We start from the raw sequence: 18,386 nt of genomic DNA, 5'->3' as shown, positions 1-18,386 counted from the left end.
AGGATACGTAAAAATGCTGGTGGTTTTGTAAACAAAACCACCTGGGAATGATTGATAAAAATTTTAAGCTGCCTTGCATTCAATGTGCGGACCAATGGTTTGGGAAAGATGATGACCACAGGGAAGGTTTCCTAGATTGATTCTAAGATAACACTCCAACAATTGCAAGTTAGAATCTGTTCAGGGACAAAGTTAGAGCCAGAAGAGGGATCACTCAACATGTGCTCTTGCCCTCGAACTAAGTGATCTCAACTTCTCTATTGTTTTAGCCCTCGAAATAACAATACAGATACAGAGATGATTTATTTTCTCTACACAGTGCTCTGACAATTCAGCCAGGGCAATAAGGTCATTTGTACTTGAACAGTTTATTGCTATGTATGATAATACAACAAAATGCCCATTTCTTTTGTCTGCATGCATGTGTAACATGAAAATATATACTATTTTGAGACCATGGTCTAAATTTGATTAGACTAAGAGAAGGTATCAAAGTAAAGCAAGATTTTAAAAAAGTATCTGGCAAGATTTCTTAAAGAACTACAGTCAACTGTGTTTACACCTGGAGCGTCTGTTCATGCACTGGTCTGCTGGCAGTTAACCACTAAAAAAGACCAACAGTTTGCACCTTTTTTCTCTTTTTCCCTTTTTCAAACACACCCAGGGATGCACAGGGATTACCCCCTGGCGATGCTCAGGGAACTATATGGGATGCTGGGAATCGAACCCGGGTCAGCTGGGTGCAAGGCAAACACCCTACCTGTTGCTCCAGCTCCCCAGTCTGCACCTTTTACTTTGTTGCAGGGGCCAAAAACTTAAGACTGGAGGATTATGCATATTTGTGACGAATTAATTTTCCCCTTTGGTCCAGAGCTGTTTTTAAGAAAAGTTATTCCTGTCTTCTAATATTTTCAGAGACAGCAACTGACAATGTAGATCTGTTAACAGTGGGCTTCCTCTTACTCAAATGTCTTCCCATAAATGCTACTTAGATATCTAGTCTCTTTTCAGTCATGAAGTTTTAAAACTCTGCCAAATAAAGACAAAATGATTTCCATTTCAGGGATGCAAGGGCCCCAGCTAAAGAACTGTAAACTTTCTTTTTCTAAAGAGAAAGAAATTGATACTATTTCATTTTAATTCGCATTAAGAGTTCAGGTGAACGCGAGATGACATACAGCACAGATCTGAATCTGGTCTCTTAAAATGTCTGAATCTAATCTTCTATGTGGGCTATTAACATTCAACACCTAACCTCTATTATGCATAGTGCTGCATGCTTTATTTTATCACATCTGCATACATAAAGGGTCTTAAATAGTCCACATTAAGTAACTTGCAGGGTTATCGGTTTTGGCACACAAATTGAACTTAAGACTAGTATCTAAAATAACGGGACAACAATGCTACAGTATCTATAAACATTTTACTCCATTACTTTCCAGTCTTTTTGTTCTCTACATTTTTCAAGGTACACTACTGCTAGAATAGGAAGTTTTCAAGTAACTATACCTGACAGTATTTAATAATAATGACTATCTCCTAAAACAATTTACTTTTCCAATTCTAGAATCCACATGGCAACTTACTGATTCAGATGTTTGTTCCAGACTTACAGATCTTTAAAACAGAAACCATAAATGCCTTAAATTGTTCATACATAGTATTAGGTTTTAAGAAATTCGGAACATTTCCTTATGGAGAATAACAAAGCCTCACAAATGTAAACCTTTGATGATATATAGTATCAACTTTTAATAGGTCTACTTCATTTGGCTTTTTGGCTTTTCTACTTTTTGGGGGGGTGGTGTGGTGGTGGAGGTGGGGGGAAGCACACCTGGCTGTGCTCAGGGCTTACTTACTCCTGGTGGGTTGGGGGGGACGAACCCCCTGAGGAGTCAGTGATCAAACCCAGGTTGTCTGCATGCAAGGCAAACACTCTATCCACTGTACCATCTCTCCAGCTCCTGGCTCCTAATCTTACACGTGGCTCATTTTAAAAGTGAGCCATAGTTCAACATTACAAACTCATACTGATGAACCAGTAACTCCACTGTAAGACCTGACTGCTGTATTTGAATACCAAATACCATGTTTGATCCAATCTGGGGACTTGTGTATTATACAATACGGAACAAATTTGGTTATTGGTTAGCTGTTAACATTCACCAAGGTTCTGAAAGATGTCTAAAATTTTAGAAAACTCTTGGACCAACTTAGCAAGTTTTAGTATCCTTCACTCATTTTTTAAATTTTTCTTTTGATTCTTGGGTGACACATGACAGTGCTCAGGGTTACTCTTGGCTCTGCACTCAGGTATCACTCACGGTGGAGGTTAGGGGACCTTACTAGATGCTAAGTATTGAACTCAGGTTGACTGCATGCAAAATGCCTATCTGCTGTACTGGGACTCCAACCCCCTATAAAATAAACATGCCTATCATTTGAATGCTATGTTAAGAATATGAATCTACTTTTGTGCCTTAAGATTTCACTTTTAAACATATCATTAAGCCTGTGGTTGCATACATTAAAAAAAAAAAAAAACCTGATGTATTATTCCGCTTCGGGGGGAAAACTGGTTATACTGTGCTTGACGTCTCTGTTGTGAGACTTGTTACTGTTTTTGGCATATCGAATACGCCAGCTTGCCAGGCTCTGCCGTGCAGGCAGGATACTCTCGGTAGCTTGCCGGGCTCTCCGAGAGGGGCAGAGGAATCGAACCCAGGTCAGCTGCGTGCAAGGCAAATTCCCTACCCGCTGTCCTATAGATCAAGCCCTAATTTTCATAACCATTAAATAAAGGCATTTAAAGGACCAGGTATAAGGTTTTAAAAGGTGGAGTACATGCTTTGCATATCTGAAGCCCTAGGTTTGATACTGAAACCATAACCTCCCACCACACCATGCACATACCACTGCCATGACAACAAAGATTAACAGGAGAAAAAAAAATTCAAGTAGGCAATTTTAGTAGGCATTTAAATATAACATATGTACATGTGAAACTAAAGTCAATAGTACTTAAAAAAAAGAGAAAAAACCTCCTCCCAAACAGATGCTAAAGGCTAATGTGTGGGATAGCAGATTAACCATATTTAAAGGTATTACAATTTTTACAGAATTAATTTTACAATGGAAATTGCTAGTACAGATATTAAAAACCAAATATTCTATATAGGTATTTTAGAGAGGGGTACCTCAACAAACATTATTCTGGTAAGGAAATGCTTTTCCTTCTAGAAGCTAACATAGAACCAGAATGTGCAAAATTTTCTTTAAAGAAATGTTTTATGAATAAACATCACTTCTTGAGTATCCATAAAAATAGAAAAGCTGCACAACAGAAAATCTAAATAAATAATACTTGCTTGTATGGCATTCTAATTCACATGCTGGAACCTATTAATAGTGATGGGAGACAACAAAAAAGCATATTACTATTAAGGTATAATATGTTCTATTATGTTTGTTGGGTATGTAAGCTAACGGCCTCATACATCAATTAACATTTTCAATTTGTCATGGGTTAAAGATACAGTTCCATCTAAGAAACTTTAAGAGTTCACGTAGTTTAGGTTTCTTTTCTAGCTGATTTCTGTCTGAGCTCTTAAAGGTAAATGTTTTTGTTTTTTTTTTAAATAAATTTGTATCCACATGGTGACTCAATAAAAAATTTAAAAAAAAATAAATTTGTAACACTGAACTAAGATTTAAGAATGAGAAATATTTCCCATTAACTTCTGAGCAGACTTGACAGATTAACCAAATGCTTTAACAGCCTAGGTTACAGTCTCAATTATTTCAGACATAGACAAGCTGAAATTCTGTGATAGTTTCCATTAAAAACACCAGGAAAAATATATTCGAAACTATTATCCAATTAGAAAACCACCTACAACCACTGCCATTTTGTTTTCACATGTTAAACAAGATTTATCATTCTCAGGATAATTAGTGGGAAACTAGTTATTCATAACAGAAAAAAGATCAAATCTTATACATATGGCACAAGTGTAAATTCTACTTCTAGAACGAAAAGACTGGGGGAAAAGATGAATTGTGTTCTCTGCTTTTATATATATCATGATGTGTAGTTACACATATAATATCGTATATGTACATTTAAGGCAGACTGTACAAATACAATGTTCTTTTGTCAAATTTCAAGTTACTGTCCAGTAACTACCTGTTCCTTAAAAGCTCTTCTATGGTGTTTAACTTGTTAATAAACAACCACCCCAACTCTACGTACAAAATCTAAGTTAATTATTTATGGGCAAAAATAAGCTTACCATTAAAGCAGCTAGAGAGTTAAATCAAGGCTTTATGCCAGTACAACAGTATCTAAAATTTGTTCATGGAGTGGAAGGTATGCAAAAGGATGAGCAACTCTTTTGATAAATTTCTTTTTAAGCCCTGTGAATTAATTTAAAAAATACAAATCGAACAGTAGTATGCTTAACATAACCTTGTTCTATTACTTAGTAAACATTTGCTTATTTTTATTTACTTCAGAACTTCATTGAATGCAGTCTCTAAATTAAAACTTCGTTACAGATCACTTTTCACTATACAATATAATCAAGCTTATTCATTTTCAAATAATTCTTTTTTAAGTTCTAGGAATTATTTCTCTAGGACATTAAAATAATATAGCTCGAGACTGACTTCACATACTGGAAGAAAATGCATTCAAAAGACACACCTGATGAACTGTTACTTAAAATACACAAAACACTTCAAACTTGGTAAGAAACCCAATATAAGAATGAGCCAAGTATCTTACAGAAATCTCACCAAAGATTTAAGTAGCAAATGAAAACACGAAAAGCTGCTCCACAATCTATCTGTAGGGAACTGCAAAGTAAAATACAATAAAATACTTTACTCAATTACACTAGCCAAGAGCCAAAACACTGCCAACACTAAATGCTAGCTGGTAAAGATGTGAATCAACAGAACTCTTCAAAAAAGCAAACGGACCACATCTACTTTGGACACTTCTTACAGAACTAAACACAGTGCTTACTATACGATCCATCAACTAGGCATTTATCCAAACTGGTTAAAAACTTGTGTTCACACAAACCTGCACATTTACAGCACACTTCAGAACTGCCCAAACTTTAATGCAATCAAGCTATTCTTCAGTAGGTACAAACTATGGCAGACAATGGAATATGAAGTCACAAGAGAAAAGGATTTAAAAAAAACCTGCAAAGACTGACGATCAATTCCTAACTATATATTCAGAAAAAAGAACACAATTATGGAGAAAATATGGTTTTCAGGGCCTACGAACAATTACAATGGATATATGACATACTTCAAACTGAGAATGCATGTACATCAAATGGGTTAACTGCAAATATTATCGAGTTTGGGTTATGATTTGTCAATGTAGGTGGGATCATTACTTTTAAAACATGTATCACTATTCTGGAGAATGGAGGGCATATAGAAAATTCTTTTCCTTCCTCACAAATCTGCTATAAATCCGTGCTTAAGAAAATTTTTAAACCTCCAAAATCTTAAAAGCCAAGTATTATTGTGACACTTACAAAATGAAGACCCATTCAAGGACCCTTTAGTTTTATAACCATTGTGACAAATGATTCTTCAAGTTTCCTTACTTTGCAAATTCACAGCGTGAAAAGCCCAACAAAGTCAAATCTAGGTTTCAACAGTAAAAAGCCCTGAGGAGGAATGTCAGATAATTCAAGTTTTCAAGGACTGTCCTAGAAAAGCATTTGTAGTGGTGTATGCTCACAAAGATCAAAACAAGTATACTCTTAAAATGCTTAGTATCTGGACATTCCAAAGTGAAAACCCATTTACAGCCCTGCTTGAGAATCATTCCAGGTGTATATGCAGATACACCTGTATAGATATCCTATCTATCCTCACACACTAATGTCCAGGTGAATTCTAAATTTTATAACATAAAAAAATGTCTATCACCTCATCCTCATTTTTATTCAAAGATGATTGTAGACGACCAAGGAAGTCCAAGGATGTATAATCTCCCCCGAGATCTTTTTAATCAACTTAAATAACCGTAGTGTTTAAAATATATCAAACCTATGTTTGAACAAGTAGCACTAAGAAATTTCATAGTTTCCTGCATTTCTCCCACTTAAAGCAAAATGATTTGCACTCAAAGCACTGACAACTGAAAGTCAGGTTCCACCCTTTGCTTCAGATACTTCATGCGGAAAGTCTGTATTATTACTATTTTTATTATCTAGTCTGACACCTGCGTAAATCCATAGTCCCATTCTACATTAGAACCCCAAACAGAAGCAACACCATGCCTTTATTTTGTCATACCTAAGAAGTAAGTGTCATCTATGAAAAAAAAAAAATCACGAGACTGTAACTGTTTAAATTTCATTCTCAAATTCAGAATGTTTTGATCCTAGATAAGAACTTACTAATCTCGGAAATAAACTGCCTATTGTGTATACTTGAAAATGTTTCTTACAACTCACCTCATGACTCACTTGAATACCTCAAGTTCAAGGATGGCAATGAAACAAATTATAATATAGCCATGCAAAGTCTACATATGCAACTAAAAAACTGAATATGAACATTCTGGGTTATTCTCCTTTAAGACTTCTAACTATGGCTTAAAAACCCAATGAACAAGTGAAGTTTCCCTCTGTACATGGCTTTTATTATTTACATAATACAATATAGCATCAATGCTGAATAGCATGATTATGTGCAATACATAAATATGAACTATCTGTACACATCTGCAGATCTAGCTGAGAACTAAAGTACACAAACTTGAAAGTAAAACGGCTTTAATTAAAGTAAAAAACTCGGACTCAACACCGCAAGAAATCAGAAGTAGTGCCTTGTGTACATACTTAACTATTTACAGATGAAAACAGGCATTACCACGACACTAAGTATTCTCATTTATATATAAAAAACACAAGTTTCATACATCACAGAAAACCTTCCATTATAACACAGAAGTGATATTACCAGACAAGCATCAGTGAAGTATACTGCCTCTTCTAGTTGTTATTGTACAATGCTGTAGATAATGCAGCCCATGCAATACACCCAAGAACACTAGAGTCCTACACCCAAGTACAAGTAATATGGTTAAAAGCAGCCCTCTGCAAGTGGTGCTGGATACCACTAAGAAGTCTACTGCAGCCATGTTGGTTATGATTTTTCCATGCAGAAGGGTACAGTTACATTAAGAACTGAAGTCTTTAAAAAAGCTTTAAACATTCTTTCTTAGACCAAAACATTCAACAAAAGTAGCACATGAAAAATTAACTGTTCAGATACCTTTGCAACTTAAAATTCAGATGCATGTTATTCAATAGAGCTGCTATATGTGAAAAACCAAACAGTTTTTAATTTCTTCTTGTTAACAAATTAATCCTAGTGCCGTTCTGTGCTACACATTTTTAGCAATGAGAGTAATGCAGAATCTTCTGGTGCAGGCCAGCACAATAAGCTTCAAAGAAATCTCAAGACCCTGTTGACTTGATGGACTCTTAGAACAAGTTGCGGTTGTTTACCTTTCAATATTTGACCAATTTACCAGTTTTACATATGGCACCAAATACTGGATTCATGAAAGTCTGATCCTCTGTATAGCTTTCTTCCTGCTTCCAAAGATTGTGGAAATAAAATGGGTGAAGTTTAACTATGGTAGAAGTAGACTGCCAGTCCTTTTCTGGTGTACCATTTTTTAAAAAAATACAGGCACATAACACTAGCCAAAGATTATACCTTGATTACATTCCCAAAAGGCAGATATGCTGCAAACATGCAGAGATTTCATGTGTTTGGCACAAGGGAACTAAATTTTGTCCCTATTATCCGTGTACTTCAATTTGCTGTGCAGATTTTCATCCAATTTTATTCAGGGGAGGGCATATACATTTTGTAGGGCTGTATCTATCCAATTCTGCCAGTAACAAACACCCAAACATCCTAAAGTATCAACTATAAGACAGACAAGTGTAAAGTAAAACTCTGGAGAACATCAAAGGAAAATGGCCATGCATCTGCTCTTTAATGTTTTCCTACGATATATTAAAATAAAAACAAAAGTTTCAGTCTCTTCCCAAGTAGTAATTTATATTCTCTGGATTTTTTCAGCCACAACAACTGGATTCTCTTTTCTGATTTTTGCTGCAGCTTCTGCTTTGTAATCATATGGACAGTTGTGCTTGTCAGAATAACGGTGAAGTCCACAAAACAAATTTCCACACCGGCAGTCAAATCCTGTACACAAGAGGAAGTAGAGTCACTCAGGAACTTGCAGCAATTAAAAATAGAGAAAAATTCTTTAGTCATTATAGAAATGAGACTTTCATGGCACTTTGTCACTTTAAAATGTGAAATAGCTTTTTGATGATCCTTTGATGAGAAATCTCTTCCCATTAACATCTGTAGGTTATTAGATGGAGTGGAAATTACTAAGGTTTTGGAATCAGGCTAATCTAAATTCAAATCCTAGTCCAGCTATATATTAACTAGGTTAACAGTTCTGAGAATGTACGATAAAATAGCTATAGAGCTTTTTTGTACCCTGCTCAAAATAAGTGATTTACGATTTAAGTTACTCTTGCCAGAGAACAAAGAATCAAAGGAGTCTTGTCAATCTAAACAAAGGAAAGTAATCCAGATGACCTGATGTTAATGGGTTTCTTATACTTAAATAAAAATAAAACTCAACTTTTCCTTACCATTCTGGAAACTTTCCTGAAAGCCAGGAGTTTTATGTGTAAGAACAACTTAATGACTGAGTAGGAGGAGCTCCTTATTAAATCCTAGCAATAAATTATACATTGTTTTTTTCTAATACCTGTAAGGCCAACTTTCTTTCTGCACATGAAACATCTGTTCTTCTTTGGTTTGGGCAACTCAGGAGCTTTTTCTTCACTCTGAGAAGTACTGGGCTGAGAAACTGATGGACTAGGCTGAGTGACAACTTAAACACAAGAGCAGAAAATTAGTAATTTGTCAGCTGTTCATGGCTGAGTTATCTAAGTCACACACACAAAAAAGAGAGAACAGTAAGATTCGTTGTGAAAATGCTTCCATATAGGCCTTTCCTGAAAATATACACTTTAAAGACTCATCAGAATCCTTTCATTTACCTGAGAATTTTTTTTGATTAGTACGTCCAATAAACTGGCCAAGCCACTCAATTCCTAAAACTCTAACAGATGAGCCACGAGAATAAAATTCCAATTTCAGGGGCTGGAGTGATAGTACAGCGGGTAGGGCGTTTGCCTTGCACGCAGTCGACCCGGGTTTAATTCCCAGCATCCCATATGGTCCCCCAGCACTGCCAGGAGTAATTCCTGAGCGTAGAGCCAGGAGTAACCCCTGAGTATCGATGGGTTGACCCAAAAAAGAAAAAATAAATAAATAAATAAATAAATAAATAAATAAAATAAAATTCCAATTCCAGTTTAAGATCTTGCAAAGTACATTGAAAATACCTAAATACACACTCAATGAAGTTTACTCAAAAAACTACACAAAAAATAACAATTCCTTAAGCTATTAAAAAATCAAACCTGCAAGTGAAGCTCTAACTACTGTGAATTAACTTTAGACCTTCAAATTTCACAATTACTTTGCCATTTGGAAAATATTTCAAGGCTAAAGAGATAGTACAAAGGTCAAGGCACTTGCTTGGTAAGTGATTGTAGCCCAGACAGGGGTTTGATTCCTGGCAGTGCATATCTCCCAGGCATCAACCAGGTGTGGCCTGAACTTTTTTAAATTAAAAAATCCTTTATATCATCATAAATATTTTAAAAATCATTTTCGACAATGAGGTATGCTCTACATTTTGAAGTTTCTATCTCGGGGCTGGAGAGATAGCACAGCGGGCAGGGCGTTTGCCTTGCACGCGGCTGACCCGGGTTCAAATCCCAGCATCCCATATGGTCCCCTGAGCACGGCCAGGGGTAATTCCTGAGTGCAGAGCCAGGAGTAACCCCTGTGCATCACCAGGTGTGACCCAAAAAAGCAAAAAAAAAAAAAAAAAAGTTTCTATCTCTCCAAGGAAAGTAATTTTTAAGGTTTTGGTGTGTGTGTGTGTGTGTGTGTGTGTGTGTGTGTGTGTGTGTGTTCGCGCGCGCGCACAAGCCAAGGGTCCTATATATGCAAGAAACAAGCAGTACCACTGAAGCTTTCCCAGTTCTCTTAAGCTTTAAGTCATGTTAAATCGTCAGCTGAATGTCAACACAAAGATTAAAATGCATACTGCTGTATTAAGGTCCACAGAACTAAGAGTCCTTTACACTAAAAACAATTCAATTACACTAAAAACAAGATGTAATATTAACCCAAATTCCAAGAAGAGCAAATTAGCATTTGACTAAAAAATAACATATCTACAATACATGTCTGATTGCTATGACAATCAATGATAATTTTTCTTGATGGTTCACAAAGAACTTATAGAATAGTTTGGGAGTGCCGTGATAAGCCCTCTCCTTGAAGGTACCTGAAAACTGAATAGAGGTTACTAAGCCATACAGATCAGGGGTGTAGAAAAAAAAAAATACAAGCAAGACAAAGCAGAAAACCATAGAATGCCTTCAAAGAATAACGCAGAGCCTAGATACAGCTCTAACCCAGAGGGGCATTGTTCCAAGGTCTGAGCAATTTTACGTTAACAAAAAATAAAAGTTTCACACATTAACAAAAGTCCGATGCCCTTTCAGACTAAATTTAGTGAGCTGTTTTTTGGGGGGGAGGGGGAGACACGTGCTGGGCTGTATTTAAGGGCTTATTCCTGACTCTGCTTGCAGTGCCACCCTGAGTACCAGGGACAGAACCCAGGTCAGCCACTTGTAAGGCAAATCCTTTATCCTCTATCTCTCTACCCCCGAAGTTTTAAATTCACAAAATAAGGAATCCTACACATACTTCAACTACTTGACTTTCTTTCAATGTATTCGCTGATAATTTTCTGATACTTTAAAATTAAATAGTAAACACCCATGTTTGTCTTAAGTTCTTAACATTTTCAGTTTCTAAATTATAAACTGATCAGTGGGGAACAGGCAAGAATGAAAGAATGACTATTTTATACTTGAAGGTGCTTTACAGATACTGGTTTTTGATCTGTATTTTATTGCTTGCTTTCCTCCTGATTCCCCAAAACAATCAAGCCCAGAATTGATCTAGTATTAAACAAAAAGCATACCTGGCTCTGACACTTCTGTTTTCGGGGCAGTTATTTTGTCCTCTCTTGAAATGCTCATCTCTGTCATTTGCTGAGTTACGGGCAAGGCAGCCACAGGCACATTTCTATTTGAGTTCAAAAAAACATCTTAAGATTATGTAATAGCACTGTATGATAAACTGTAAATTCAATTTTTTATATATGTTTCAACATAATTGATGCAGTTAATTTGTATTTTTCAAAAACATACTGAGTGCCTAGTATTAAGGGTTTAAACCAAAAGCAACAATCTGATATATAGTTTATCAAGTCAAAGCTGGGAATTTGTTAAGGTTACCATGTTCTACTATAGCCAATAAAGAATTTTTAGCTATGCCTATAATTTAAGGGAAAGGCTTTGCCAAAATAACTCACGTGGAGTTACAATGTAATTTGTGGAGCTACAATCTCTAAACCTCAATTATAAGGAAATAAAAGCACAGCATTCTTAAGGGTGTGATGGAGGACATTACGCATCACATCTTTACACTTATGATAATTAAAGGGCACTAGAATCCCCAATTGAGAAACTCATGCATGGTGAAAGGACAACACCCCCATTTATAGTATCCTTAATACCCAGAATTACAATGGTATGGGACAGTACAGATATCTTACTTTGCTGAACTTGTATAAAACCCTAAAATGTTCATCCTACCTTGATTTTTCAGATGTGCTGCCAGCAGCACCTTCACAGTTGTTTAAACTAGCATCTGCTCTCTGTACAGATGCAGAATCTGAGGTAGGACTGTTGGAACCACTCGCTGTTCCTATTGGGAAAAAAACAAAGAAAAAAACAGAACAAAACCACTTGTAAGAAACAAAGCAATACTACAAACATGCATGTCTGAACTACTAATAAGTAACAGATACTTGCATTTAATTAGGTTAGTGATTTAAACACTGCTGTAGAATCCTACACTTAAGTGAGCATCCAAACAAAAATATACATCAAAAGTCATATCCATGAATACAAGAAACAAAACCTCAAAAATAAAGAAAAAAAAAAAAGAACAAAAACAAAAAACCCAAGTAAGAAGGTGCTTGTAGATATTCACTCCTGATGTAGTCAAGCCAAAAGTAGTTGGGTTGTTAACTTAATTCCAGGTTTCTCCTGTGTCTTCTCTCGTTGGGCGTTCAGCATTCTCAGTCTTAGGCCCCAACTGTCCAACAGTTCTTCAAATGGGTTTTTCCTTGCAAACAACTTACCCATTGGGCTCATTCTGCCACTATTCTGCTGCCTCTGAAGATGTTCTTTGTAGCACACAGAACACATCCCATTTGTCCTAGGGTTCCCATAAAAGCCACATCCTGTACTACACAGCATGGGCCCGGGGGTCTGGTTAGTCTCCTGAGCCATATTTTTCTGCTACAAACAAAACAAACAAGATTTTAGAAAATTAGCATATTACCAAAATAAAATCATTAAATAGTACTCAGCAGTGTACCTTTAGTTCTCAATGTTTACTTCTCATAGCCCACATTGTATTAATTTAAAAAGGCCAAGGAAATTATGATTTTCTGTTGCCTAAAACAAAGACTATATAAAAGAACTGTGGTTTGGCTTCATAAAGAAACTATAATGACTTACCTTTCTTTAGAATAAAAACATTTCTTTTATTAAATATTAAAATGCATTCTTCCCCTTGCCACTATTACTTAGTTAAAGGTCACTGGCAGACAGCAGCATTATTTATATCAATTTGGGCAACTGGTATCTGAGAGTCACTCTCTGTTCTCCTGCACTGGAAGAGTACAGTCTCTTTCACACATTAAACGATGCTTTCTTTAACTTTACTGGATGGAGATTCTAATATTAAATGAAACTAGAAAGAAAATATACAATAATCACAGTTCCACTATGCTTATATCCTAACAGTGGTTCTTTTTAAATTGGTCATATATTGGCTGTTATGCTAAAGCTGTCTTAAGAATAACACCTGAACATACTTAGGCCCCTAGAAATCCAACAATTCTGCTAGGCTATGATAGGGACCATCTGTATTTAATTGCAAAAAGCCTCTTACAAAAAAAAGAATTTAGGGATTAGCTCCTTATGTACAGTTGTACAGTATGTACAACTTGTATGTACAGTTAAGGTACGGAATCTGCTTGTGTACTTTAATGCCAGTGCCTTAACTGGCAATGTACAAAAATGATCAGCCACAGATGAGGCAAAGGAGCTCTTGTATTTAAACTTACCAAGTACTTGTCTTCCTCACAGCAGACTAATGAAACCTTTCCAAGCTCAATTTTAAAACAAGGCAAAGCAATACAAAAACAATCTTTAGTAATGGTTAATATTTAACACTAGGTTACCATAAAGATCTTTATACAGCAAGCACAACCTTGTGAAACACTGCTAAAATTAGCACAAATAGAGTAATGCTTCACTGAATTTAGCAAATTTTCCTTCTACGAGAAAATACACTACGATTTTTTAAAAGCTATGAATGGTTTCTATGTCAATTTAACATGCATGTATAAAAAGACTTTCGGGGCTGGAGCGATAGCACAGCAGTTAGGGCATTTGCCTTGCATGCAGCTGAGCCGGGTTCGATTCCCATATGGTCCCCGGAGCACCGCCAGGAATAATTCCTGCGTGCATGAAACAGGAGTAACCCCTGTGCATTGCCAGGTGTGACCCAAAAAGCCCCCCTCCCCGAAAAAGACTATTTCAGAGCACTTTCTCAAAGTAAATCCTGAGTTATAATTTGTGGTCACTGATGTATAAAATACTTTTATTTTTTATCACAAAGATTAATTAGAAGTTATAAAATTGTGTACATTAAAAGTGAAAGCACTTCTACATCAAATCCTGTAAAATTTCCGATGGTTCTCCCCAACAGTCCCATCTTCTATGATTAAAACATTTTATCTACTAGATCTTTACCAAAATGATAAAGGGGACTGACTTTAACAAGGAGAGAAACCTGGTAATTCAATCTTCCCCCCAAGGCTTAAAGCTCTAATCTCTCCATTGTAGCAAAAACACATCTCAACTACTCCAAGCCAATCAAGTTTGCTGAGCCTAACAAACTTTACTCCTAACAATAGTGCTAACTGAGCTGACACTGTCCCTTTAAATACTAAGAGGAATTTAGCTGACTCATTTTGGAGCAGAGTACTGTAAACATTTCAACATCACTTATGAAGTTTATTAATAAACACTTTCAGCTGGGTTTTTAACATTTTGAGTACAATAATGTGTAAAAAGGCCTTAAGTAATGAAATAAATTTGCAAAGGCATCATGAAAAAGCACGTTTTTGCTCTATGCAATAAGTAAAGCGTTTCACTTAACTATTATGAATAGTTCAAACTTTCTACACAAAATACCAGTGTTGATGTTGGTTTCAAAAGCTAACTGGCCCAAGTTTGACTTGACCCACATTATTACTTAATCCAATTCTTAAAATCTTTTATATAAATGAAAAGGGAGACGAGGAAAGTTCTCTTCCAATGCTTTCACCCACTTCTTAAACGCAAAGTATTCGCAAAACAGTATCTCTCTTCATGCTGATCAGGACACCCTGGTCTTTGCTAGGGCCTCCCATCTAGTAGATCCCCACCACCCAAGCCAGCTTTCAAATGCCATCACATGTGCACAGCTTGCCTTAATATTTCTCAGAAGCTTAGATCACATGGGTGGGCGCTTCAGCCTGTCACAAGGCTGCAATGTGACAGGCTGAGCTGGATGGAGGCTCTCACATAAAGCCTAGTCAACAGGGGCCTCTGAAATCAGCTTCTATTTATATCTCAGAGCCTGCCAACTCCTACACAACCTCAAGAACTAAGGATGCAGCTTTTAAAATATCTAACGTAATAAAACAAAAGGGTGCCACCCTTAGGGCTGCCACTACATTTTTCAATATTTTTTCCTAACGTAGGGAGGGCTAGAGGAAGAACAACCTCAAATTTAATCTAAAAAATCAATTGTAATTAGTCACATAGGAAGCCCAAGTGGTAATTTGTTTATAAAAAAAACAAAGCCCAGCCGAGAACCTGAAGGCGGAATCCCTACGTTTAGCACAAGTGGGGGGTGGGGTGGGGCGGTAGGGCAATTGAGGTATGCACCTGGCCCCGTGGCACAATTTTAGAAAAATCCAATAGCATCATTATTTAGCACCTGAAAAGTTGTTAGAAACTTGGGCAATCATGTGTATTTTTAGTTTGTGGCTTCCTCTAAATTTATAGCTTAAAAACTCCTCAAACCTGGGCATCTAAGTGGAAAAATTTCTTAGCCTCAAATATGCAACCCCGCAACCCCCCCGCCCCCCACGGCTTTTCCTTCCCTGAATCTAGTTCAGGAGCACGCACTGGCAGTAGGCGTGCGGAATGCCCACTCACCTGAGACCTGCGCTGCAGTCTCCCAGCTACCTCCAACTTAAGCCAGTGACCTTGGGCAAGTCCTTACCCTCCCCGTTCCCTCTCGGCCCAACAGGACAGAGGAGTTTCAAGGCTCCCGTCCAGGCAGAGTTAAGAGGCCTGGGCGAGCCGACAGAGCTGATCCACCAGTTTGGGGAGACAGTTTCAGAAAATCCTGTAAAGATCAAACTGATTTGGGTTTTAAACTCCACTAAAAAAAAAAAAATCATGTATTTTAAAACAAACAAAAGAAACCCCGTCGATTGCCGGCACGCCAGCTTGGGGAACCGGGCGCCCTGATCTATATGCTACTTTCGCCCCGGCCAGTCCTCACCCCGGAGTCCTAGGGGGCACCCAACCAGGAAGGACGACCCGGCCCTTCCCCCGCCCCCCAAAAGCATCCCCGCGGGGTGCGTGGAAAGCGAGCCAAGAACGCCACGCTCCCCGGCCGAGGCACGGAACAAAGGGGAAGGCGCTCCATTTGCTCCGCGCCGCGCGGGGCATCGCCCAGACGCCCGGGCCAGCCCGCTCGGCCCCGTCCCGGAGGATCCCCGGCGGGCTCGGGTGTCCCCGGAACCCCCATCCCCCGCCTGGCGCCGACTCCTCCCCACGTACCCCTGGCACGCGCAGGCCGCGCTCTCGAGAGCCCAGCCGGGCCTGCTCCTAAAACCACTGAGTCATGCCGAGCATCGGCCGGCCCGGCCGGTCTCCGTCCCCGCCGGCGCCGTCCTCCCGGGCCCGGCCCGCTCCTCCGTCACGGCGGGGAGCCGGGGCGGGCGGACCGGCGGGGGCGCGGCCGCCGCCGCCTCTTTGTCTCTCGCAGCGCCGCCCGCCCGCCGCCGCCAGAACCCACGCCCGGAGCCGCCGGGGCCGCACGCCGGGCATTGTTCCCCCGGGCGTGGACGGCCGGAGCGGGAGCGGGCCCCCGCCGTCTCCGTCTTTTGTGCTTCCCCGGCGGGCCCAGAGGGGCCCCCTCGATCCCGCGGCCCGAACGGGTTTCAGCCCAGGCCCGCCGGCCGCCACCGCCCCCCCACCCGCCCCCCGGCCTTCCGGGCCGGCACGAGCAGCCGGCGGCCCCATCACTCACCCTGCGGGGGCAGGAGTGCAGGAAGCCGGCTCACGCGCTACGCGGCGCGGCGGGGCCGAGGCCTCCGGGCACCGTGGAGTCGCCGCCGCCGCGAGCCGGGCTCGGGAGGCGGGCGCAGGCGGAGGGGGAAGCGCCGCCGCCGCCGCGGGGTCGTCCTTTGTTCGTGCAGCAGCAGCAGCGGCAGCACAGCAGCCCCGAGCGAGGCCGGGACACGCCGGAGCTCGGGAAGTGGGAGGAGGGGAGCGGCGGGGGAGGGGGGCGGCGAGGAGGCGGAGGGAGACCCGGAGGCCGCAACGCTGCGCAGCCCGTCGGCGCCCCCTCGACGCCTCCAGCGGCGGGCCGGGCCGGTTCCGAGGACGCAGCGAGCGCGCACGGCGAGGCGCGGACGCCGCCGAGGGCCCCGCGGGACGCGCTCTCCGAGGCTTCGACCGGCGCCTGGCGAGGAGGACGAGGGCCCGAGCCGACTGCTCACAGCACCGCCGTCCGGCCGACTGACGCGCTCGCTGAGCCTCGCGCTCCGGCCGGGAGGGACGGAGGGGGCGGGGCGTGCGCGTCACCGCGAACCCCGACGGCGGAGGCCGAGCGCGCCGTGACGTAGCGTGCGCGACGTCCGGCCGCCGGCGCGATCACCTGGACCGGGGGCGGGGGAGGCGGGGGAGGCGGGGCCGAGGCCGAGGCGCCCCGCGCCGCCGTCGCGCGGAGCCGACTCGCTGGCTTGGCTGTTGGCCCCGGGCGGAGCTGGCAGCAGCGAGGCCGGCGGAGGCTGCGTTGCTATTTTTAACCCGATTGTCCGCCCTCCGCCTCCCTCCTTCCCGTTTTTCTCACTCGGGCCCGCTTTTCGCCCTCCGAGTTCTCACGCTTTGTCTCCAACCCCGCGCAGGCGTTTCCCTCCCCCGTCACTCACCCCCCCCCCCCCGATTCCTCAGCCGCCGCCTCCTCCCTCCTCTCCGGGGCGCCCCGAATTCTCCGCGAGGAGAGAGCACCCCCTCCACAGCACCAAGGCCGCCTGCCGCCCCGCGCCTCCCCCTCCCCATCCCCCACGGCCGGGCGGGGAGAAGCGGCGGCGGCGGCGCGCGCCCGCCCAAGGTCACGGGCAGCTGTGCGGAGTCAGGAAACGCGAGTCCCAGCGACCCCGCCAGCCGCCCGGCCCGGCGCCGCCGATCTCCAGACTGTTAGGGTCGCCAGTGAAATAAATCCCTGGAAGTCGACGCTTCCAGCAGAGTCGGGAGCTGGGAAAGCACCCGATGTTCTACTCCATTAAGAAATGACTGCAGGGCCGAAGAGCCCCACCCGAGGCTGGAGGAGGGTGGGGGGGCATGAGCTCGGCGGCCTGGCAACGAGGCCCAGCTAGGTTGAGAGGGTGTTAGCTCCGTAACGAGCTCCTGTGCTACCAGCAAAACCCGCTTCCAGCCGAGCTTCTGGGGATGGCTGGTTCAGCTCCAAAGAAACGAGGACCCGACTTCGGAAATTGTCTAGTGAACAGGAACTTAATCACCCAATCTACAATGATGTTCGGGGCTTAGGGTGAAGTGTGAGGTCTTTTGGGTGTTTGCTGATCAGAAAAACTACCTGAGGTGATTAAGAATTCCTTAATTCTTTTTTGGGAGGGAGGGGGGGAGTCACACCTGGCGGTGCACAGGGGTTATTCCTGGAAGAATTCCTTAATTCTCAATCTGGGGTCCAAGACATGGTGCGAGGTACGG

At 41.6% G+C, this 18,386-nt stretch overlaps 1 protein-coding gene across 4 annotated transcripts; it reads right to left on the bottom strand.

The window, feature by feature from the left end:
- Positions 1-2,964: 2,964 nt before the first annotated feature.
- ZFAND5 (zinc finger AN1-type containing 5) lies at positions 2,965-17,305 on the bottom strand. 4 transcript variants are annotated; one of them, XM_055124711.1, is made up of 6 exons: positions 16,684-17,305; positions 12,440-12,596; positions 11,889-12,000; positions 11,213-11,316; positions 8,849-8,974; positions 2,965-8,265 (listed from the first exon to the last, which is right to left on the bottom strand). In XM_055124711.1, exons 2-6 carry the CDS (start codon positions 12,588-12,590, stop codon positions 8,117-8,119), a joined length of 642 nt encoding a protein of 213 aa, XP_054980686.1. In that variant the 5' UTR covers positions 12,591-12,596; positions 16,684-17,305; the 3' UTR covers positions 2,965-8,116. The 4 variants fall into 4 exon arrangements, with proteins under 4 accessions (XP_054980686.1, XP_054980682.1, XP_054980683.1 ...); XM_055124707.1 differs by having other exon boundaries at positions 12,440-12,599; positions 16,684-17,300; XM_055124708.1 differs by lacking the exon at positions 16,684-17,305 and adding an exon at positions 16,212-16,360 and having other exon boundaries at positions 12,440-12,599.
- Between the last annotated feature and the right edge of the window lie 1,081 nt (positions 17,306-18,386).

Source organism: Sorex araneus, chromosome 1 (assembly GCF_027595985.1).
Source record: "Sorex araneus isolate mSorAra2 chromosome 1, mSorAra2.pri, whole genome shotgun sequence".
NCBI classification, from domain to species: domain Eukaryota; kingdom Metazoa; phylum Chordata; class Mammalia; order Eulipotyphla; family Soricidae; genus Sorex; species Sorex araneus.
This window is presented reverse-complemented; position numbering and strand designations above follow the sequence as displayed.

Bases quoted from the DNA above. Each gene is read 5' to 3' on its own strand.
- ZFAND5 (XM_055124711.1), bottom strand. From the start codon at position 12,590: ATGGCTCAGGAGACTAACCAGACCCCCGGGCCCATGCTGTGTAGTACA. The intron at 11,317-11,888 runs GTAGGATGAACA...GAACTCAAATAG, and splicing joins AGCACATCTGAAAAATCAAG to AAATGTGCCTGTGGCTGCCT. The intron at 8,266-8,848 runs GTATTAGAAAAA...TCTTGTGTACAG, and splicing joins AAAGAAAGTTGGCCTTACAG to GATTTGACTGCCGGTGTGGA.